The sequence below is a fragment of the Pelodiscus sinensis genome, chromosome 5, assembly GCF_052426305.1.
Source record: "Pelodiscus sinensis isolate ZL-2025 chromosome 5, ASM5242630v1, whole genome shotgun sequence".
Lineage (NCBI taxonomy): Eukaryota > Metazoa > Chordata > Testudines > Trionychidae > Pelodiscus > Pelodiscus sinensis.
In genome coordinates, this window is record NC_143056.1 from 71,092,724 (window position 1) to 71,117,982 (window position 25,259).

At 43.4% G+C, this 25,259-nt stretch overlaps 1 protein-coding gene across 3 annotated transcripts in view; it reads right to left on the reverse strand.

Annotated features, from left to right (window-relative positions):
- Window positions 1-25,259, reverse strand: part of RAD51B (RAD51 paralog B) — a 625,639-nt gene that overhangs the window by 216,650 nt on the left and 383,730 nt on the right. For all 3 annotated transcript variants that reach the window (XR_016349667.1, XM_075927356.2, XM_089778529.1), the window contains one exon: window positions 14,260-14,384. Coding sequence is in view for 2 of the 3 variants with exons in the window: in XM_075927356.2 (XP_075783471.2) it covers window positions 14,260-14,384 (125 nt within the window). In the remaining variant the exon portion in view is untranslated. The remainder of the gene's footprint in view (window positions 1-14,259; window positions 14,385-25,259) is intronic.

Sequence of the window (25,259 nt, forward strand, 5' to 3'; positions counted from 1 at the left end):
ACATGGTTACTATAGAGCATGCGCACACGCTCACACACACACACACACACACACACACACACACACACACACACACACACACACACACACACACACACACTTACTATAGGACAGTAGAACTTACATGCAACATAACAAGGTGAATGAAATCCCCACTTCATCACAATAAATAACACATACAATTCAACAAGGTACTAATGGTTAGCAGATCAACACTTTTAGAATGAGACCTCACAAGGCATGCTTTGTACAAAACATCTAATTACATGACCTTGGTGAATATTAGCATGTCAGTGTGTCACACACGACCACTTTTGTTAGCATAACTTATGTCACTTAGTGGTGTGAATAAAACACCCCCCTCAAGCAACGTAAGTTATACCAACAGAACCACCAGTATGGACAGTGCTATGTCAGTGGGAGATGCTCTCCTGCCAGTATAGTTACAGCCATTCGTGGGGGTGATTTTTTGTTATGTCAATGGGAGAGCTCTCTCCTGTAAGCTTGGAACGGCTATATAGGTGATCTTACAGCAGCGAGGAGGCATCAGTACAGCTGTGCGGCAGTTAGCTCATTAGTGTAGACATGGCCTTGGATCTTCATGCTGTCAAACATGTTTGCGGTAAGAGCTGGGAAAGAAACTAGATCCTTGGTGCCAGTGTAGTTAATGTAGAAAACTTGGCAGGGGATTTGCATAAAGACTGAGCACTTGCTGTATTGTATCTGGACTCTGTAAGCTCACCTCCTAACAGAGCAGGAGACTGTCAGCAGGATCTAGCACAGATAGTAACCTCTCAAAAGATCAAAAGGGCTGGTGGTCAGTACACCAGCACTACAATTCTCTTTTTTGTTTCCAAACGGACTGATGCCAGGCTGATAGCACACATGTGGTGCACACCACCTACACAAGGAGTCTATGTTTATACTTCTTGCAGAAATCAGTAACTTTCATTTCTCATATATACTTTTTATCTATTCATATTTCAGATCGTGTCAAAGGCCAGATCTCCTCAAGAAATTTCTGCTAGTGTAAGTAATGTCAGCTAGAGAATGTGATATTTTTTACAACTTTTCTATGCTAGCAAAGCCCTAATGTATCAAAGTTATATCAGCATAGGGCACATTTGTTGGTACAGCTTATTTTGCTTGGTGAAGCAGAACTGTTTACACTATACCAACAAAAGGATTCTATACAGTTACAACAAAATGGCAAATATTTTCTAACATAGCAAGAAAAAATGTCAAATCTCGTGATCAAACAGAAAATCCACATAATTAAGGTTTTTAGACCTGGGTTGAGTGTACAGTTTGAAAAACTGTCTTCTAGCTTGTAAACTAAGCATGTGTGAAGGGAGAGAATAGATGTGAAGCCCCATCATGTTGTTTACACAGAATCACTTTTTTAAACTTGAATTGTACTGCAGCATCAGCCTATGTCAGAGAATAGAAAGGTTTAGCAGAATTTATAACAAATAATTTACTTATTCAGGTTGTTTTTTTAAATTAAGTGAGAGGTGTGATAAGGGACAGGAGTCAGTGAAATCTGTCTCAGTATTCCATGGGTAAAGAATTCAGGATGTTATACTTCTGCTGCCAGAAGTGACGGTGCTTCAATTATTGATGGGAAAGTTCTCTCCAGGCTAATTCCATTCTGTTTTTAGGAGAGATAACACTGAGGTACAGTTCAAGTCAGAAAAGTGCTTCTCTTTAAAAAAGTATGACAGAGTTCCATATTTATTCTCTCAGTGCAAACAAGCTCAGCATATAGGCCAAGAAATGATTTCTTTACCTGAAAACCCAGCCATGGGTCAGAAAATCAGATTGAGTTACCCCTTGCATCTCCCTTGCTCCCCTATTTAAAATGTCTTAGTGAATTGTGAATTTAGTTTTTGTAAAACATGCTGAATTAACAGTACTGGAGACTGAAGTCCTCTGTTTACAATTGGAGTTGCTGTATTATGAGTAAACTTTCCCTTCCTATCCTGGCAATGTGTTCCAGTCCTGCTGAGACCAAACATGGTAGATGTTTCACATCACAGAGCAGAAGACACAGTCCCTCCTCATGCAATGAAGGGGATAAGGTAACAAAACAGTAGAGAACATTTGGGGGAGGAAGGACAAATCAATAAGATTATGCTTAGTCAGCAAACACTGGTATAAAGCATAGAAAAGTAAAAGGTTTCTTTTTGCTGATACAAAATTTCAATAACAATACAATGCCACTTTTGGCTCATTTTTTGTAGTGTTGGTGGCAGAAGTAAGTCTTCTGGAGGGATATTAGTGAGAAGGCAGGGACCTTACAGACCATCATTTAAAAAAAGGATTTCTTATATAAAGGAGTAGCAAGAAAAAAGCATGAAGATGGACAATGAGGCTTGAAGAGAGTATCACTGCTTTCCATCCTGTCAATGTGACAAGAGATAAAGTTGGATATGAATGGAGAGGAAGACTCATGCAGGGTCTTGGAAAGACAAGAGAAGAAACTAAAATGTCAAGTAATGGAGGAAACCTGTGAAGAAATTTAAAGAGAGGGGTCAGAGAGTGGTTCTAGTAGTTGCATTTCAGTTCTCTGTGACTCAGTTCCCTTATCTGCAAAATAAGAATAATATTGACCTGCCTCTCAAAAGTGGTGTGGGAATATGTATTCATGTTTGTACAGTAATTTGAAAATGTGATGCTCGGTATAACTGCTAGTATGATTATTAAGTCATTAGTTCATATCCAGCCAAGTTGGCAGTGACCAAATGGAATTACCAGCTGAAAGCTGCCCTATTGGTCTGTGAGAACTAATTTGGATGTTGCAGTTCAGTTACTAGTGGACAAGTGTCCAAAACACAGCTGTCCCCCTTTATTGGCGGCTTTCAGCAGAAAGGCTCAGGACTGAATGACTGAACTTCCCTCACATGTCTAGAGCTGTTCCCACTCCTTGTCTGGAATGCCCCACATGAGTAGAAGCGGGAGTTGAGAAGTTTGCACAGCTGCTGCCTGTGTGTTACCTCTTCTGGGAATAAACATTTTTCAGGGCTCTCAATCTGGCACTCTTTACCAGCATAAAATTCACTTAACATTTTTGAAAAGCTGATTAAATGAAAGGCGGAGTGAAACACAGGATTCCATTCCGTTCTACTTCATTCTATTGAGGCCCTTTTCCTTGCTCTTTAGGTTCTTAAAGAGTACTCACCAGTGTGGTCTCTGAGTCCCTGACTAAATGGTGCATGGTTAAGACTGATATAATATAAACATTCTTCCTGTGTAAAAGCCCTTTGATAACAGGAGTAGTCCATAAATCCAGACCCATTCAGCGCAGACAGTACTCAGGCAGTATTTATGTTGTGCATACATCCCATACAAGTCCATTAGCAGGGACAGCTCATTGCAAACAGCAGAAGCATGAACAAACATATACGTCAGCAAAGTGGCCTGATGATGCGTCACTTCTAGAAATTTGTTACTGTGCCTTTTCCTCTATGGCATCATTTGCATTTAGAGCCTTAGCTTGTTTAACTCCGCACCAGATTGTTATAATAACCATATGTATCATTGCACAGTACATTAGTATGTGCAGCCTCATCCTGTTCTCATAAAGCTCTTTAAGCTTGCATTGTAACTAGGGATGTAATAGTGCCTTGTGAGTCCAAGTCAACAGGCCTAGGCCAGCCATGAGATTTCCTTGACTATGCAGACATACCAGTAGGCAAAGAAGAAACACCTAAATCTATTCTGGATGGCAGGATCTGCATTTGCAAGACTTAGTGTAATAGCAAACGCTTACAGGTTAATTCTATAGACTACATATGTTTCTCCCCTCCCCCTAGAAAATTTTTCAGCAGACTGGCCAGCAGCCTAGCTCAGTCCTGGCTTGCTATGGGTCAGGGACCTACCCCTGCTGCAGCTTTGCATTTAAAGTATATTAGGAGCTAGGCTGGCAAGCAGCCTGGCTCAGTTCTGGCTCGCGCCAGGCCTGGGAGCTCAGACTCCCCCGGACAGGGGCTGCTGCCACCCTACCCTGCTACCACTGTATCAGAGGCAGCAACATGAGGTGACAGGCATCCAGTCCACGAAGGGAGCTTGTTTTTAAACTGGTTCCCTTCACAGACCAGCTCCCACCAGGCACTCCGAGCTGCTGCCTTTGAAACAGAGGCACCAATGTGGACTGGCAGGGGACTCCTCAGGAGTGGGGCCAGAGCACACTGGCTGCCAGCCACACCCCCAGGGACTACGGAATAGTCAAGTAACTGATAAGAATTCATGAGGCTAATCAACCATTCAATTAACTGATATTTAACATCTCTAATCGTCACTGCCTGTGACTGTATCTGCCCTGTGGATAAGTGGAAGACTTCAGCCTACAGGATTATCAGTTGAAAACCTTACACCCATGCTCATCTGACCTTTTCTTTTTAAAACACCTGCTAAATGTCTAAAATATACTAAAATTTCAACCTCTCATATACTGTGCAATCTTATTACCAAAACTTTATCATTAGGCCTTGAGTTCAAATTTTTAGGCAAGGCAGGACACAGCAGTAGCCTACTTATCCTAGGGTATGTCTAGACTGCATCCCTCTGTCAGCAGAGGGATGCAGATTACGCAGGTCGACATTGCAAATGAGGCAGGGATTAAATATCCCATGCCTAATTTGCATAAAAATGGCCACCGCGTTTTGCCGACTCAGCACTTTGTCTGCAAAAAGTGGCAGTCTAGAGGGGGATCTGTCGAGAAAGAAAGCCTTTTTCGACAGATCCTGGAAATCTCCCCGCAGGAGGCATAAGGGATCTGTCGAAAAAGGCTTTCTTTCTCGACAGAGCCCCCTCTACACTGTCACTTTTTGCCGACAAAGTGCTGAGTTGGCAAAACACAGTGGCCATTTTTATGCGAATTAGGCGTGAGATATTTAAATCCCTGCCTCATTTGCAATGTTGACCTGCCTAATCTGCATCTCTCTGCCGACAGAGGGATGCAGTCTAGACATACCCCTAGAGAAAGGATCTACAAAAGCCAGAGGGAAATAGGGGTCATAGAACTCTCAATGCTTCCTCAGTGTCTCCACACTTGCCACTCTTTGAAACTTCAGGACCAACAGAAGCATCTTGCCACAGAAAAGGCAAAATGGAAAAATGAAACAGCCATCTGGAAACAAGAGAGAGACAAGTGGGTCAGGTAATATCTTTTATTGGACCTACTTCCGTTGGTGACAGACAACCTTTCAAGCTTACACGCAGTTCTTCTGAGATGCTGGAAAGTCATTTCACTGTTTGTTTTCTCTTAGAGCAATGATTTTGATGAGTATCTGAGAAAAAGGAAACCTACTATAGGTTTCAGAAGAGCAAACAAATCTGATGAGTAGTGAGAGATGTGCTACCGCCTAAACCAGGGCTACTCAACTTTGAAAGCCCCAGGGGCCACAATAGTACTCACAGCACACGCCGTACCTTACATGTGGTTGCATATACATGCAAATATATATGCAAATAGCTTATTTCACACTGGTGGGCATGAATACAAAGCACTTCCCACAATTCCCTGGTGCTCCTGGGGGCTAGAAAAACCAACACCCCATTCTAGCCAGTCCATCCGTTTGCATCTTTCAGTGCTCACTATTGTGGAGCGTGTTCCCAATGGAGGCCATGTTCAAAGGATCCCACCTGTGGCCTGCGTGTTGAGCCCTGTGTAAACCCAAACCGCACCGTGGGCTTCAAACATAGAGGCTGCGGGCTGCATGATGATGATGATGATGCACAAAGAGACTACATACCAAGAAAGTGTATTTGAGAATGAACAGTGAAGTAAGGTTAAATAGAATCAGTCACATTACAATTTTAACTCCATTGGAAAAACAAGGAAAATGGGGACAGCAAAGGAAATAGCACGATTCTCAAATAAATATAGATTAAAAATTATGTGAAAAATATTAGCAGCTTTTTATGAGGGTTTGGCAGATGAGAATGATTCATCTCAATGTGCTGTAATAAGGAGATTTCTTTTCTAATTATGTGATTGTTCAAATTCTACAAGCTTGGGTAAAATAATCTTCTTGGAGAACCTCTCCTCCCAAACCCCCATGAAGTGTGTGATACAGAGTCTGGGTTAATCAGACTGTAAATCTGGTTACCTAAACCTGCTTTGTGGTCTGGGAACAAATCTATCTTAAAGTACATCGAAATACTTTGAAACTATGTTCTTCATAACACTGAACCATTATAGTATAATCACTACTTGGAAAATGTACTCCATGGAAATACATTCATCCCTTCAAATGACTCATTCAAACAATCATTTCTCTTTGTCTAGCAGGAAATCTATTTTTTTTACCTGGCGTTATCTTCAGAAGGCTCATTTTCTATATTATAGGTATGGTATACAGTGGTGTGGCACAATATTGTCTGTAACAGGCAATCTTCTAACTGAATTCCACTTCTACTTCCACACCCAGCTCTTTGCCCTAGAGAGGTATTATTTATCTTCCACATATTACTATCTGGAATAGTAATATCCATTTTTGCCACTACTTTGCATTGAATTAGTGGTCAACACATTAGTCAATATCACCTCTAATGTTTTTTTCATGCATTACTGCTTAAAAAGCAGCACTGTACCTGGGCCATATGCTGTCCTCAATCAATATATGGGACTGAAGTGGATGTCAGCTGGGGTTTCACACAGAGATCCAGGCCACAAGAAGGAGACACAGTCTGTACAAATACGTTCAGGCCTGTCAATGCTTTGAATTACACTTCTGCTGAAATCCTTGGACTTCAACTTCACTTGCCTTGACTATTGAAATTGCCTTCTCTAGGGCTTCCCCAAATCCCAGCTCACCAGACTGCAGCATGAGCAGAACGGTACTTCCTGACTCACACATGCAAAGAGACACGACCACGTCCCCCACATACTCAAACACCTTTGTTGGCTCAAGATCCATTTCAGAATCCAGTTCAAATCTGCTGCTGCGTTTGAAACTCTCCAACAGCGTGCCCATGCTCACCTCAAAGATCTTAGCTCTCTCTGCTCTTCTCATGAAAATGGAACTAGGTTCTTCTCTGCCTTGCAACTGCAGATCCTGCCATCAAGAATAGCTTTAGGTGTTTCTGCTTTGCCTGATGGTATGTCTGCATAGTCAAGGAAAACTCATGGCTGGCCTAAGCCTGTTGACTTGGACTCACAAGGCACAGACTATGGTACTCTGTCATTGCTGTGCAGACTTTCAGGTGTGGTCTAGAACCTGAGCTCTAGAACCTTCCCACCTCAGAGGGTCCTAGAGTTCTGGCTTCAGCACAATCCCAGAAGTCTATACAGCAACAAGAGCCCTGCAGCTTGCGCTCTGCAAACCTGAGGTTGCAGGCATGGGGCAGTTGTGGCTTCTTCCTTGCTGTACAGACATATCCTAACACTAATAAATTAATTTCCAGACTCATCGGAGAATATCTCTTCTTCCCGTCTATGTCTGCATTTGCTTTTATCATTTAACTTTGTAACAGTTAGTTATAGCAACTGTATTTGGGGATACAGTTTATAGGGAAGACTATCAGGCCCGCAGACAACAGGGGCCAGGGGACAATTGCTCTGGGCCCTGGTGATTCTGGAGTGGTGGCCTGAGCCCTGGGCCTTTAAATCACCACTGGAGAGCCACCAGGATATGCTCTGGGTGTCTGAAAGGGCTGCCAGGGTGGAGGAGGAGTGGTGGGATGTACTCTGGGTAGTGTTGAGGACTGGCGACCCCAGCCCTGCCTCTTCTGGAAGTGCAGAGCTGGGCCCCCTCCCACCTTGTCTGGGGGCTCAGCAAGACTGTCAGCTCCGCTGGACACTATAGAAGGCACAACTATATTATTTATATTGTACTTGTGCTGGGCATGCTTCCCACTCAGTGTAAATTCAATAGGGCCTTACCAAATTAACAGCCATGAAAAAGGCACCACAGGCTATGCAATCTAGCTGCCCACCACCATGACATTTGGAGTTTTGTGTGCTTTTACCGTATACTATACAGATTTCACAAGGAGACCAACATTTCTCAAATTGGTGGTCCTGATCCCAAAGGGAGTTGCAGGGGATGTTTGCCACAAGATTGTTTTTTGGGGAGGGGGTTGCAGTATTGCCACCCTTTCTTCTGCACTGTTGGTTATGCACTCAGCTCTGAAGACAGAGTCACCACCAGCAGTACTGCAGAAGCAAGGATGGCCTTATATGGTATGGCCACACTTACTTCTGCGCTGCTGCTGCTGGTGACTTTGCCTTCAGAGCTGGGGTTCCTGCCAGCAGCTGCTGCTCTCCAGCCACGCACCTCTGAAAGTAGCACCATCACCACCAGCAGCAAAAAAATAAGGGTGGCAGTACCACAACTCCCCTTACAATAACCTTGCAACTCCCGCACAATTCCTTTTTGGGTCATAACCACTACAATTGCAATGCTGAAATTTCAAATTGAGATAGCTGAAGTCATGAAATTTACTATTTTAAAAAACCTCTGACCATCAAAATTGCCCACAACTGATTGTGAATTTGGCAAGGCCCTAAATACTCAATTTCTTTAGATTAAATCTGAACATTTCACCTCCTGCAAAAATATGTCCATCTCTCTATAATGTCCAGAGTCCTCTCTAATTTGGAGCAATAATTCTCCACTCTGTTTTCATATGTGCCTACATTTGACATCATTTGCAAATATATTCACTGTATTCATTATACTCCAGTATACTAATGCCAGTATAAAAACAGTATTAACCACATATTACCCCGTGATTAGCACTTATTTCCTCTCTTCTGTGCAAATGCCCCATAGTTTATTTGCTTTCTCTCTTTCTTACTGAGAAAAAGCCAGCCTGACACTATTCTATCTTATTCCCCTCACTTGCTAACAGAACCATGTCAGTAGATTCCTTAGAATTGAGTTAATTAACTTTTGCTCCAATGGCTGTAGAATAAAAACACTGTAGGTTTTGTTGCATGGTTAATGGTCATTTCTTAGTCATTGGTGGAATGACAAACATAAAAAAACAATGTGCATCAAGCAATCTCTGTCCAGAAGTTAGTACAATAAAAGATATCTCACCCGATTTGTTTCTCTAATATCCTGAGACTAACATGGCTACAAGCACACTGCATGTAGACGAACATATATAAAGTTTGGAAGACTCACCCCCAAAACGTTTTGCACACCATTTTTTCATTATTTATCTCCACCTCTCCATTGAAGTTCATGGTTATCAGTCACAAGGTTGGAATGCTATTCATACAGCACAAATCGAATGAGGACAAAAACAGCTGATCTGTAACCAAGGGCATCCTGAAAGTTATGTCTGGTATCACTCTGACGAGGGAAGTCTTGTATTTGTTTTTGTGTCACAGTGGATTTGTGAAATTGCAACACTTTACCTGAATCAGGAAAACTGTCAACTAACAAGTTACCCTTTCTAGACTGTGAAAATTATGACCTTTATTTTCATCCAACACACATCCTCTTTGTAAGGAACACCACAGAAAAAGGATTATCATCAGCAGCACCTTCTATCTGAGCATCTCAAATTGCTTTATTAATGCAATATGATGTGCTCCACAACTTTCTTGTGTAGTATAAAGTGAAACCAGACCATAGTAATTGCTATACAGATTAGACCAGTGGATCATCTAGTCCAGGACCCTATCTTTGGCAGAAAAGAAGGAAGTGATAAAATAGCATATCAGTCTTTAAAAACCCTGAATGTGTCAGCTCCAGAAGAGAGTTCAGTGGATGTGGGACCATAAATCTCTGAGTCTATTGACTCGCATGCAGGAAGCAAAGGCAATAAAAAAGCTAAGGGGCTGGGTAGTCCCAGTAAAACTCACTATTTTTGGCCCAAACACAATGGGCCTATATTATTCTGTGTAGACTTCAGGAAAGTGAATAAAATGTCACTGTTTGATGCCTACCCTAGTTCTAGGTCAATGACCTATTTGGTTAGAGAAAAACAAATACATTATTATTTTATACATATAAAAATGCTGGCAAATTCGCCTTATAAAGGAGTCTACAGAGAACTTCTTTTGCCATCCTCCTCAGAGCTCTTTCATTTCATCACCACATTTCACAGAAGTTTAGGGACCGAGTCCTCAGTTGTTATTAACAGAATGTGCTTGTGTTCTTGGTAGGGGATGTTAAACAGTTAACCAGTAAGCATACCAGTAAGTAAAGCCCTGTGCAGATACAAAATTGGTATCTGCATCCAAATCCACAAAAATGAACCACAAATATCCGCATTCATGTCTACAGATATAAAGTGGATATCTGCAGATTTTTTGGGCTCTACCGGTAAGCATGAGGCTTAATGGTATGCTTATTGGTTGATTGTCCCTTGCCAGTAAACTCCAGCAGTGGCCAAACGCACCGGGGCAGAGCAGCCCCTGGCCAGGTGGAGGGACCCCACACTGGATCAGGCATCATGCCCTAATTTAAAATAGTTAATTGGTTAAACACTAGCATTTAACTGGTTAACCCTTTTAATACCCCTAGTTCTTGAATGGCATGATTAATTTTGTGACATACTGGAGATTCCAGCTCAGGAACATTCTTTCCTGAAGGAACCCAAAGGTGAAATTACAGAACTACTAACTCTGGTATGTAACTTATTATTTAAATGAGCTTCTGTACCAGATGACTGGAGGATAAATAATGTGATTCCACTTAAAAAAAAATTAAAAACTTCAGAGGTGATCATAGCAATTACTGTCTGGTAAGCTTAATGTCAGTACCAGGCAAATTGGTTGAAGCTATAGTAAATAACAGAATTATCAGACACATAGATGAACACAGTTAATTGGGAAGATCATGTCTCGCTAATCTACTAGAATTCTTTGAAAGGTTCAACAAGCATATGGACAAGGGGGACACAGTGGATCTAGCGTATTGAGATTTCCAGAAAGCCTTTGATGAGGCCCTTCACCAAAGGCTCTTAAGCAAAGTAAGCTGTCATGGTATACAAGGAAAGATTCTCTCATGGATCAGTAATTTGTTAAAATAGGAAACAAAGGGTAGGAACAAATATCAGTTTTCAGAATTGACAAAGATAAATAGTGGTGTCTTCCAAGAGTCAGATATTGCTCAACAGTACTCATAAATGCTCAACACAGCATACTCATAAATGATCTGGAAAAAGGAATAAACTGTAAGAAGGCAAAATTTACAGCTGATACAAAACTACTCAAGATAATTAAGTTCAAAGCTGACTGCAAAGAGTTACTAAGGGACTTTGACACTGGGTGATTGAATTTCATCTCCTATTTTGTTGCCCAATGTTGATAAATGCAAAGTAATGCACATTGGAAAATAATCATAACTATACATAACAAAATGATGACGTCTAAATTAGCTGTTACTACTGGAGAAAGAGAACTTAACGCCACTGTGGATCGTTCTCTGAAAACAGCCATTCAAAAAATGCAGCAGTGGTCAAAAAAGCAAATTGAATGTTGGGAATCATTAGGAAAGGGAGAGAGAGGACAGAAAATATCACACTGCCTTTATATAAATCCATACTACGCCCATGTATTGAATACTGTGCATAGACGTGGTCACCCCATCTCAAAAAAGATACAGTGAAATTTGAAAAGGTACAGAAAAGGGCAACAGAACTATGGGACAGTGTCCATATGAAGACAGATTAATCAGACTGGGTCTATTTAGCTTGGAAAAGAGATGGCTAAGGGGGGATATGATAGTGGTATATACAATCTTGGCTGGTGTGGATAAAGTAAATAAGGAAGTGTTATTTAGTCCTTCTCATAACTAGGGGTTTCCAAATGAAAATTGATAGGCAGCTGTTTAAAATAAACAAAAGGAAGTATTTCCTCACACAACCCCAGCTCCTCCTGGGTTCTAAAGAAGGCACTAAAATAAGCTGCTGTTCTCCACACAAAAAAACAAGTATGGTCCATTTTGAGACAGGCAAACTCTTATACATGTTTCATTACCTGCCACCCTGACTTCTCTTGGAGTAGAACTCACCAGTCATGAGGGGCTTAAAACTGCCCACTGCACTATGCAACATGACAGTGCCTTGTCTGAAATAAGAGATCTTTGGCCAGACTTCTGTGCTACATTTCCCTGATTACACTCAAATATTAATTCTCCAATCTGATGTGTTGGAGTCACCCTTTCCCGGTTCGTTTGGGATTATGAACACCCACATAATATCCAAGTCTGCCCCAAGAAAATGAGTATTCCACAACTGAGAATGAGCATCTAGCAACCTCTGCTGGGATACCCCTCACATATTTCGCTTTAGGAAATCTCTCTGGCCTAGTTACGGATCCTCTCCCACTATACTAGCTTCATACTAGGAAGGAATATAGCTCTGTATTTCAGGTGCTGATTTTTCCCTTCTCTGAGTGAGATTCCCAGTAAGAAACAGAACCCTGGATCCATTCCAAGGAAAGTGGAATATCAAGGGAGGCCCCTCTTGGATATATTATTTCACATCCCAGCAATTTTTATAACAGAGGTATATGGATGGGTGAAGGGAAGCTAGAGTAAAAGGAATTTCCTCAGGAACTCAAGACCGATGCAGGAGACCGATGCAGGAGAGATTTTCAAAGACTACTTATAGAAGGGACAGTATCCTAAGAAGTTGGCTACCAAAAAAAATTACTTTGCACTTCCAGAGGCACAATGATAACTGTATGCATTTTAGTTTGCTTACTTTGTATTGTAAGTCTTGTTTTCAATACCTAAACTGAGGATCTGAGAGCCTTTATGCTGGGCTTATGATGAGACTGCTGTGTACTGGACTACAGCTTCCAGTTTGCACTAAGGGTATAGCTGTCCTCAGAAATGTGTTGCTGTGCAAATTACATTATGGATTCCAAATTTATTTTTCAGTAGCTCCAAATTAAATGTGCCTATTCTATGAGTCAAAAGATGCCTTTTCTACTTCTCTTTGATACAAATTCCACCTGTGAAGTTTCTGTTTTGCACAATACATCATTCCCAGAAATTAAGATGCTGAAATGACAACTTCACTAATGATGTGCATGGTGGAATTAGTCTATTATCTGTATGGTCCCTGGCAGGCTAGCAGAAGGAACCATTGGTTTGTGGCAGTAAAATCAGAAGCTCTGACTGGCAGACACATTGGGAACAAATAAAAGAAAGAAGAAAGTTTTACATGGTAATTTTTCCAACAACACCTTGACTTTAAGTCAAAGGAAATGGGTAATGTTAGAAAGAGTGGCAGGATCTTTGGAAAGAGTTATATTGGCATAATAATAAGACATGCAAAACTAAGAAAGTCCAACCACAGACATCCCAAGGGAATAAGTTACATCATGAGTTTTGCTGGCCTTTCAACAAGCAAATGTATTAATGTCTTGGAACTGAATTTTTCACCAGATTTCTCAAAAATGAAAAAGATGATTTTTGAAAGCAAAAAAAGGCTACCACATTTCACTGCACATCGTGACATTTCTCAGAGAAAACAGTGAGCTCCCTTGCTACTGCAAATATGACCCTGGAAAATTTCCATCATGTTTGCATTCAAAAGCTATTATTACTGCAGATGGAGACAGGAAAATTTCACTTGCACAGAGCTGAAAAACTGTAAGGGTTTCTATATGAATACTCATGGCAAGTATTTTACTGGTAGAAACTCAGATAGCATACAGAGTGCAGGGCACATGGATCACTGTCCCAAGGATCAATGATTATGTAGGTCCTCAAAGGACAAGAACTTCAGAACTTCTCCATCTCCAGAACTTCAGTCACTTAGAACAGTGATGCACAATCCGTGGGTTGCAACCCGCAAGGGGGTTGCAGATGTCTTCCCAGGGGTCACAGCATTTAGATCCAACCAGCTGAGGTCTGGGCCAGGCGGTTGGCGGCCCCCGCGGAGAGGTACTCAGATCTGGCCAGCCAGGGGGTGGGCCCGTCATTTGGTGGCCCCCGCGGCGCAGTGCCTAGATCTGACCAGCTGGGGGCTGGACCCAGCAGTTGGTGGCCCCCAGGACACGGGGGTCACAGATCAAAAAAGACTGCACACCACTGACTTAGAAAACACTATCACTGCTCCAGAACACAAGGTGTCAGAACACTGAAGGAATGTCCCTCACCCAACAGAACTGGGTGTCAATGCACTCCATAAATCATAATCCCAAGCACAAGGGGATAGCATTTTCACAGAGCCCTCTCTGAGCCAATTGGGCAGAACTCACAGTGAGTTTATCCCATAAACCATAGGGTAGGAAGCTCTGGGCACTCATTTTTTACTGTTTTTTCCTGATAAATTCCTCACCTGTTTTGTGTGCAAGTCATGATACTGTAATATGAGCCTTGTGTTGACACTGTGACTCCATGTGTTCCCCAATGCGGCTGTCACATAGCCAAGTTCCTGGTCCTTGCTCCCACTGGCTCCTGAAACTAAAAACAACACAATTTATGAGTCCACTGTGTCAAGACTGCATCAGAGATTTGTTTCACCGAAGAATCTTTGTCGTGCGTCTCAGCTTATTTCACATGAATGCTTGATCTATGTTTTCAATTGCATGAACCCTCCACTTTTTCTTAAGCATTCCCTGCCTTGTAAGCATTGGTCTGGTGTAAGTCCCCCTCTCACAGAGTACTACCATGGGCTGTCATTATACTAAAAGCAGAGTCTAATTTCCAGTGCATATCACTATGCTTTTCTAAGTACCTGGTGATACACTGTACAGGAGAAGCTCTGATAGATCTTCAGGTATTGGGAAAGAAAATAGAAACCCAAAATTCTGTTTATTATGTGTTTGTCAGAACAGACTCATGCTCACTCCCTTTCTCATTGACTCCATCCCCTTTTCTCTAAGCCCGTTGCTTCCATGGAGTCCCAGTTTCTGAAGATCTTGAGACAAGGAAGTAGACCAGCAAAGAGACATTATTAAAAGAAATCATGAAGGAGGAGGTTTATGGACATAAATGTGGAACCAGGAAAGATAGCAGTCATGCGTCTGATCTCAAACTTAAACCTTACCCCACACTACTAGAAATCTCACAAATTTTGTAAAAATTGAGTTAATGTCACGTTTCCAAAAACTGAGCCTGCTTCTGCCTCAGATGCCAGTAATACTAATAAAGTCAGTGGAGTTACATCAGGGATGAAACTGTCCCACCCTTACTGGAAATTAGATTTTGGAATCTTCTCATTTATGTGAGCTCTGTACAAACTTTGGAGAAAAAGGCATTCAGTGTACGATGACACAGGGGAAGGCATTTCTAATAACGTAGCATGATCCTGACTTGCTAAACTCAAGTCAATATGGTTTCTGTAAAGGGAAATCATGCCTTATTAGTATAAGAACTTATTAGTATAGAACTTCTGCTAAAGTTCTTTGAAGGGGTCAACAAACAAGTGGACAAGAGGGATCCAGTGGATACTTAGATTTCCAGAAAGCCTTTGACAAGGTACCTCACCAAAGGCTCTTAAGTAAAGTAAGTTGACATCGGATAAGAGGGAAGGTCCTTTCATGGACTGATAACTAGTTAAAAGACAGGAAATAAAGCGTAGGAATAAATGGTAAGTTTTTCGGCTGGAGAGAGGTAACTAATGGAGTCCCCCAAGGGTCTGTCCTAGGACCAATTCAATTCAAATTATTTATACATGATCTAGAGAAAGGAGTAAACAGGGAGGTGGCAAAATTCGCAGATGATACCAAACTACTCAAGATAGTGAAGACCAAAGCAGACTGTGAAGAGTTTCACCAAACTAAGTTATTGGGCAACTAAATGGCAAATGAAATTTAATGTTGACAAATGTAAAGTAATGCACATCGGAAAAAATAATTCCAACTGTATGTACTATATGATAGGGTATATCTACACTACAAAGTTAATTTGAACTAACAGCCGTTAGTTTGAATTAACTTTCATAGGCGCTACACAGGCAAACCGCTAGTTCGAACTTAATTCGAACTAGCGGAGCGCTTAATTCGAACTAGATAAACCTCATTCTACGAGGACTAACGCCTAGTTCGAATTAAGTAGTTCGGATTAAGGGCTGTGTAGCCACTTAATTCGAACTAGTGGGAGGCTAGCCCTTCCCAACTTGCCCTGGTGGCCACTCTGGGCTCAACCAGGGAAACTCGTCCCGGCCCCGGAGCTCATAAGGGGGCACAGTCTGGCTACGGTGCCCGTGCCAGGTGCAAGCCTGCCGGCACCCAGCCAGCAGATCCTGCACCTGGCACGGCACGAGCCAGCCACCTGCTGCCACCCAGCTCTCCACCTCTTCCTGGGACCAGGTTGGCGGCTCCCAGGAGCCTGCCCGGAGCCGCAAGAGGTGGGCGCCTGCCTGGTCTAGTGCAGAGATCGTGGACCTCATCCAGGTTTGGAGGGAGGCCTCCAACGTCCAAGATCTCCACACTATGCACAGGAAAGTGGCCGTCTAGGGCAGGATAGCTGCCAGCCTGGCCACCAAAGGCCACATACAAACCCAGGAGCAGGTCTGCATGAAAATCAAGTTGGTCCAGTGAGCCCCCCGACCCTGAGCCTAGAACATAAGAACATAAGAATGGCCGTACTAGATAAGACCAAAGGTCCATCTAGCCCAGTAGCCTGTCTGCCGACAGCGGCCAACACTAGGTACCCTGGAGGGGATGGACCGAAGACAATGACCAAGCCATTTGTCTCGTGCCATCCATCTCCAGCCTTCCACAAACAGAGGCCAGGGACACCATTTCTACCCCCTGGCTAATAGCACTCCATGGACCCAACCTCCATGACTTTATCTCACTTCTCTTTAAACTCTGTTCTAGTTCCAGCCTTCACAGCCTCCTGCAGCAAGGAGTTCCACAGGTTGACTATTTGCTTTGTGAAGAAGAACTTTCTGTTGTTAGTTTGAAGCCTGCTACCCATTCATTTCATTTGATGTCCTTTAGTCCTTCTATTATGGGAACTAATGAAGAACTTTTCTTTATACACCCTCTCCACACCACTCATGATTTTATAGATCTCTATCATATCCCCCCTCAGTCTCCTCTTTTCTAAGCTGAAAAGTCCCAGTCTCTTTAGCCTCTCTTCATATGGGACCTGTTCCAAACCCCTGATCATTTTAGTTGCCCATTTCGGAACCCTTTCCAAGGCCAAAATATCTTTTTTGGGGTGAGGAAATCACATCTGTACACAGTACTGAAGATATGGCGTACCATAGTTTGATACTTCCCCTCCTCCTTATACCCTTGGCTTTCCCCTTCCAGCTCCCTCCTCCCAGGTTTCCCCCTCCTCTCTCCTCCCTTCTCTCTTCCCCGCTCCCACCTCCTTTTCCCAGTCTCCCCAGAGATTAATCCCCTCCCCCCCAGTTTTGTTAAATAAAGAGAGTTTCTATTTTTGAACATGTGTCCTTTATTTTTTACATCAGGAAGGGGGGCTAGGGAGGGGTAAGTGGAAGGAGGTGAGGGAGGAATGGGGTACGAGCCCCTGATGGGGAGGACTGGGGTGGCTCTGCGGGCTCCTCAGGGTGGAAACTCTCCTGAAGCCCCCCGATTGACTCCCCTCCCCCGGATGGCAGCCTGCGGCAAGTGCAGTTGGGCTGATGGCTGAGTGCTGTGATGTGCCGAGTGTGGGCACTCCAAGACAGGACTGCTTTGCTGTCCCTCATTGAGGTAGACAAGCAAGCGGGGAACCCTGAGAACTGTCTGTCCGGGGTTGGGGTCGAGTCCTTCTAAGCACAGCCCTCGGCTAGCCTGAGACAGCAGCTCCACGCTCTAAGTCCTAACCTGATGCCCTGCCGGCACTGCTTCCGGCCAGCCTTAACTTTGGTTCAGGGTCCACTCAATGTGGACATGCTAGTTCGAATTAGCAAAATGCTAATTCGAACTAGTTTTTAGGTCTAGATGCTAGAATTAGCTTAGTCCAAATCTTATTGTCTCTATATAAAATCATGGTACACCCATCTCTTGAATACTGTGTACAAATGTTCTCAAAAAAGAGATATTGGCACTGGAAAAGGTTCAGAAAAGGGCAAAAATGATTAGGGGTTTGGAACGGGTCCCATATGAAGAAAGATTAAAAAGACTTGGACTTTTCAGCTTAGAAAAGAGGAGACTAAGGGGGGATATGACAGAGGTCTATAAAATCATGACTGGTATGGAAAAAGTGAATAAGGAAAAGTTATTTACTTGTTCCCACAATATAAGAACTAGGGGTCACCAAATGAAATTAATAGGCGGCAGGTTTAAAACAACAAAAGGAAGTTTTTCTTCACTCAGCAAACAGTTAACCTCTGGAACTCCTTTCCAGAGGATGTGGTGAAGACTAAGACTTTAACAGGGTTCAAAAAAAAAACTAGATAAATTCATGGAGATTAGGTCCATCAATGGCTATTAGCCAGGATGGGTGGGAATGGTGTGCCTAGCCTGTTTCTCTGGAAGTGGGTGACAGGAGGGATCATGTGAAGATTACCTGTTGTGTTCCCTTCCTCTTGGGCGTCTGATATTGGCCACTGTTGGCAGACTCCAGGATACTGGGCTAGATGGACTGCTGGTCTGACCCAGTATGGCCGTTCTTACGTTAAACTACCATTTCACTTGATTTTTCTAACCCTCAAATAGGAGACTGATCTATTGTGCTGGCACAAGCCCCAGATCTTTTTCTTTTGAATTCTACATGTTCCATACAAGATGGAGAGAGAGAGGGTTTTTACTTCAAGCTGTACATCAACAAAATAAAAATAGGGACAAATTGTAGAGCATTCAGAGAAGCACAAGAAACATTATTAAAGGGGGTTGGGTAGGGAGAGACAGATATATGAGAAGAGAGGTGATTTTTTGAGATAGTCCAAGAGAGTGTAACTGAGAGTGTTGGACTGAGGATGAGTAAAAGGAAAATTATATTGAATGTCAGGAAACTTTCTGACAGATTTATTACACTGTGGAAGCATTTCCCAAGGACAGCAGTGAATTCCTAATCACTTGAGAGCCAATTAAAGCAAGACAGGACAAAACTCTGGAGAATACAATGTAGGGAAAAACTGACATCAGGCCACATTATCTAAGACTTCTTCTTCAGTTTCCAGGCTGGTATAAACAAATAGTTAAAGCCTTCTTAGTGTTTCAAATGTATTATCAAGCATGGAGCAGAGAAAGCTACTTCACTTGGCCATACACTATGTAATATTTCAAACTGGGAAACAGAAGTTGGATTGAGAAAAAAGAAGAGGGAGTTCTTTACTTGCTCTCCTCCCAAGGGTCCAGAATAGCTGGATGTTTCTGTGATCAACAGTGGGGGTATGTCTACACTACAAAGTTGATTTGAACTAACAGACGTTAGTTCGAATTAACTTTGATAGGCGCTACACTAGCGATCCACTAGTTCGAACTTAATTCGAACTACCGGAGCGCTTAATTCGAACTAGGTAAACCTCATTCCACGAGGACAAATGCCTAGTTTGAATTAACTAGTTCGAATTAAGAGCTGTGTAGCCACTTAATTTGAACTAGTGGGAGGCTAGCCCTCCCCAGCTTTCCCTGGTGGCCACTCTGGGCACCACCAGGGAAACTCTTCTGCCCCCCTTCCGGCCCCGGAGCCCTTAAAGGGGCACGGGCTGACTACGGTGCCTGTGCCAGGTGCAAGCCTGCCAGCACCCAGCCAGCAGACCCTGCACCTGGCAAGGCTCGAGCCAGCTACCTGCTGCCACCCAGCCCTCCGCCTCTTCCCGGGACCAGGCTGGCGGCTCCCGGGAGCCTGCCCGGGTCCGCAAGAGGCAGGCGCCCGCCTGGTCAAGTGCGGACATCGTGGACCTCATCCACGACCTCCGCACTAGGCACAGGAAAGTGGCCATCTAGGGCAGGATAGCTGCCAGCCTGGCCACCCAGGAGCAGGTTGGCATGAAAATCAAGGTGGTCCACTGAGACCCCCAACCCTGAGCTTAGAATGGCCATACTGGGTCAGACCAAAGGTCCATCTAGTCCAGTAGCCTGTCTGCCGACAGCGGCCAACACTAGGGACCCTGGAGGGGATGGACCAAAGACAATGACCAAGCCATTTGTCTCGTGCCATCCATCTCCAGCCTTCCACAAACAGAGGCCAGGGACACCATTTCTACCCCCTGGCTAATAGCACTCCATGGACCCAACCTCCATGACTTTATCTCACTTCTCTTTAAACTCTGTAATAGTTCCAGCCTTCACAGCCTCCTGCAGCAAGGAGTTCCACAGGTTGACTATTTGCTTTGTGAAGAAGAACTTTCTGTTGTTAGTTTGAAGCCTGCTACCCATTCATTTCATTTGGTGTCCTTTAGTCCTTCTATTATGGGAACTAATGAAGAACTTTTCTTTATGCACCCTCTCCACACCACTCATGTTTTTATAGACCTCTATGGGTATGTCTACACTACCACCCTAGTTCGAACTAGGGTGGTAACGTAGGCAACCAGAGTTGCAAATGAAGCCCGGGATTTGAATTTCCCGGGCTTCATTTGCATAAAGCCAGGCGCCGCCAATTTTAAATGTCCGCTAGTGCGGACTCTGTGCCGCACGGCTACACGCGGCATGGACTAGGTAGTTCGGACTAGGCTTCGTAGTCCGAACTACTTAGTCCGTGCTGCGTGTAGCCGCGCGGCACGGAGTCCGCACTAGCGGACATTTAAAAATGGCGGTGCCCGGCTTTATGCAAATGAAGCCCGGGAAATTAAAATCCTGGGCTTCATTTGCAACTCCGGTTGCCTACGTTACCACCCTATTTTGAACTAGGGTGGTAGTGTAGACATACCCTATCATATCCCCCCTCAGTCTCCTCTTTTCTAAGCTGAAAAGTCCCAGTCTCTTGAGCCTCTCTTCATATGGGACCTGTTCCAAACCCCTGATCATTTTAGTTGCCCTCCCCTCTCCCACCTCCTTTTCCCAGTTTCCCCGAGTTTTGTTCAATAAAGAGAGTTTCTATTTTTGAACACACGTTTCCTTTATTTTTTACATCAGGAAGGGGGGCTAGAGAGGGGTAAGTGGAAGGAGGTGAGGGAGGAATGGGGTACGAGCCCCCGATGAGGAGGACTGGGCTGGCTCTGGGGGCTCCTCAGGGTGGAAGCTCTCCTGAAGCCCCTTGATTGACCTCCCCCCTCCGGATGGCAGCCTGCGGCAAGTGCAGCCGGGCTGATGGCTGAGTGCTGTGATGTGCCGAGTGTGGGCACTCAGGGCATTCCAAGCCAGGACTGCTTTGCAAGCGGGGAACCCCTGAGAACTGTCTGTCCCAGATGGGGGTCGGGTCCCTTTAAGCACAGCCCTCGGCTAGCCTGAGACAGCAGCTCCACGCTCTAAGTCCTAATCTGATGCCCTGCCGGCACTGCTTCCGGCCATCCTTAACCCCAGTTCAGGATCCACTCTGTGTGGACATGCTAGTTCGAATTAGCAATACACGAATTTGAACTAGTTTTTAAGTCTAGATGCACTAATTCGAATTAGCTTAGTTCGAAGTTAGTTCGAATTAGTGCTGTAGTGTAGACATACCCTGAAATAGTTAATGTGAACACTGAATTTGTAACTAGTAGGATTTCACCACCGCATAGAGGTGAAAAGGGCAGTTCACACTTCAGCTAGAACTACTGTTTCAGGCTGTCTGTGGACTCAGGACCAAACCCATCAACACTTTCACATGAAAGGCTTTCTTCACAACTATGCAGAGCAGAAATGTTATTGATGTTTTTTTTAACGTAAGCTTGTACTCTGGAAAAATTGGTGAGGTCACTAGGAAAGTATTAATTCAGAATAATTGCCAGTAACTTGTAAGGTTGCCATTACGGTTTGTATCTTGCAAATGATGGTAAATATATTTTGTCTTGCACAAAGCAGTCCTTGAGCCAGAAGGACATGGAGTCCACCCTAGTTGGAAATGAATGGCATAAGTTAATATGGGTATGTCTACACTACCCCGCTAGTTCAAACTAGCGGGGTAATGTAGGCATACCGCACTTGCAAATGAAGCCCAGGATTTGAATTTCCCGGGCTTCATTTGCATAAGCCGGGCGCCGCCATTTTTAAATCCCGGCTGGTTCGAACCCCGTGCCGCGCGGCTACATGCGGCACGAACTAGGTAGTTCGAACTAGGGTTCCTAGTTCGAACTACCGTTACTCCTCGTGGAATGAGGAGTAACGGTAGTTCGAACTAGGAAGCCTAGTTCGAACTACCTAATTTGTGCCGCGTGTAGCCGCGCGGCACGGGGTTCGAACCAGCCGGGATTTAAAAATGACGGCGCCCGGCTTATGCAAATGAAGCCCGGGAAATTCAAATCCCGGGCTTCATTTGCAAGTGCGGTATGCCTACATTACCCTCCTACTTCGAAATAGGAGGGTAGTGTAGACATACCCAAAGCTATTGGCATCAGTGCATTTGAATCCAGAGGTCCACACACAAAATGTATAACATTTTTTAACAAAGGCAGTGGTTAAATATGAGTTTACACTCTGTGCGACTCTGAATTACTTCTCTCATTGTATCCAAACACTACACTTTATTCCCACACCAAAGCACCTGCCCAGAGCATCATGTGATCTGGCGTGAAGACAATCCACAACAGCGCTATCCTGCTCTGAGGTTCACTTTTCTTTATGCTAATACATGTCAAACATTCACCTGGACAAATACTTCCAGAAGCAGGCACAGCAGATGGCAAGCTGAAGTGCCAGGAGGGCGATTCTGTTAGTGTAACCAATCTGTATTGAAACGGCAGATATGCTCATCATAACATCTTCTCGTTCTAACTCTCCAGTACAGTCTGCCAGCTGCATGATGGAATATAGTGTAATGTTTGGAGCCACAGCCATGGAGGTTTGAGTTCCATGCCCAGCTATGCCATGCACTGACCCCTTTGGTGTTACTGAACAATTTATTTACTGCAGTTCATTAAGGTTTGCAAAGTGCACACAGATCATTGTATAGAACACTCTATATTAGGCCAAAATGGATTGCATTATTATTAGAAGATGCTTGATGAGCATGAGAGACTAAAGAGGGAGACTTAAGATTTTCCAGCCCACTCCTAGCTATTTAGAATAAGGTGAAGGCCTGCATCCACACTGTATTGCCTTAAAAAAACAGCTAGAAATGGACAAGAGGTTGCATGTGGTTTTTGGATTGGCCTGTTAGAGTGGTAGCAGATACCTATAAGGTACAGAGATGAACTCTTCGAAGTTCAGCACCTCTGGTAATAGCTCAAATGTGACAATATCTTAACATTTCAATGTCAACAGGAAGGCTCAGCTGGGAAATGCAACAGTTAAAATACAACATTACTCTCCCTCATCCTTGGAGACCCAAAACTCCCACTTATAACACCAGCAGTTTGAGGGTGGAAGAAAGGCAGGACCAAGCTCACAGCAGTTTAAAAGAAGGCAGGCAAGTTAACTGCTGTAGCCTCTTTATTTTTTAAAGGAAAAAGCTTGTTGTACCATGCAGTGTCAGCACCTGTCAGAAAGAAGACTGTGTGACCCACTTTCCAGCAAATCTTCCATGAAGTTATTCAAATTTATGAGTCTGGTGCAAAGTGGTTATTAAAGCTGGAGCAAATTTACAGTGCAGAACTTTTACAGGGTGAAAAGGAATGCTTTGCAGAAAAGGTTTCCATTTTAAAGAGATACCATAGGTCTGCTGCAGATGTATATTAAGCAACAAAGAGGAAGAAAAATTAGCAAGCGGTAAGCTGAGCTGAGAGGGGAAACAGAGCCAGCTTTGTAGGAAAGTTCAAGGATGTTGAGAATAGATATTCTTTCTCTCCTCCCTGAACCAAACACCAGAAGACAGCGGATGTTTCAGAGGCAGGAAAGAGGAAATGGAAGGCAAATTGATTACAAGTAAAATACACTGTTAAAAAGGTTATCTTTTCTATCATTTCAAAAGCTATTTGATTGCTAATGAGTTCATGAAAGGAGGAGAACAAATGTTAGTATTTTCATAGGCACATCCCTTCCCTGCAGTCTCTGCCTCCCCCTACCATTTCCAGTAGTTTCATAGTTCAAGATTTTTATATCAAATCAACCTGCAGCTGGGCTCCAAGACACCATCAAGCTCACATATAAAAGACAAACAGAACAGAAGTTGTCATTATGACTCTAGGTTACTGATTCCGATCCAGGTTGAGTTCTTGTCTATTGGCTGTTCCTATATGAAATTAGTTGGAGGTCTCAGTCTATATCATAAACCCCAATGGCAACTTGTACTAATTGATCCCTCTCTTGGTTACATCAAAGTGAAGGCCAAAGACAAAATGAGAACAAAGACCGTTCTACCTTCTCCACAAAAGATGGTCCTTCTAGGTCAAGAGTAAGGCACATTGACAGGAGCTGTAACTTCTGGAGCACAAATATATGGTAGGTCAATCTCTGTTCATAAAATCCTGACTGGGTCACACACTGCCACAAGGGAAAATAAAGCCTTCTGGGGTGAACGTCAAACACAGAGTTAAGGGTGTTCCACTTCCAGAGTAAAAGCTAAACAAAGGAATGAATTCAAAGTGCAATCCAAAATGCTGCTTCCAGAAAGAAGGCATGTACAGCTGAAATAAGATGATGCTCTGTTGTCCAAAAAAGTGTCAGTTGTGCTTGCATTGGTTATAACCCTAAGCCAAGATGTGTTTAGGAGTTTTGCTTTTTCTATCAACTAAACTGGAACAAACCCAAATCCACAAACAAGTCTCACCTCCCTATACAACAGGTATATAGTGCAGACTGGCATAACTTAGCATAGTTTGTGAAATCATCCTCATTTTTCTGTGCTGGCAATAGTAGGAATACAGTCCTGCACTGAATCAGAGATTGCTCCTTCATGCCTGGAATCAGTGAACAGTTAACACAGATGGACTCTCAGGAACCCCCTTCACTCTTAACGGGAAGGGAACCATATTTTTTAAACTTCTTTTTAAGCTACCAAGAAACATGGCTTTTTCAGGGAAGTTTGGACAGCAAGGTAGCCATGAAAGGCCCACTCATGCACGGACCCATGTAGTGGAAATATTTTAGAAGTACTCAAGCCAGATTTTTCTGAAAAAAAAAGCAATAAGACTTCTTGCAGCCAGAGGTTCCTTACAGCTACAGTGTAACTGTACTCTTGAATTAAACATAATCTGTCCCTTCTCAGTTCAACTTCTCAGAGCCAATGCATTCCACCCTTCTTCCATTTTATGCAAGTTCTTATCCTTTTTGAAGGGTGGTTCACCACCCGCTGTGCTCAGCCCCATTGCCAGACTCCTCTACCTTCTCTGCATGAAGCCAAACCCTCAGTAACTGGGTTGAACGTATTTCCCCATCACACACATAAAGGGTCTATACACAAACAGAGGAAAAT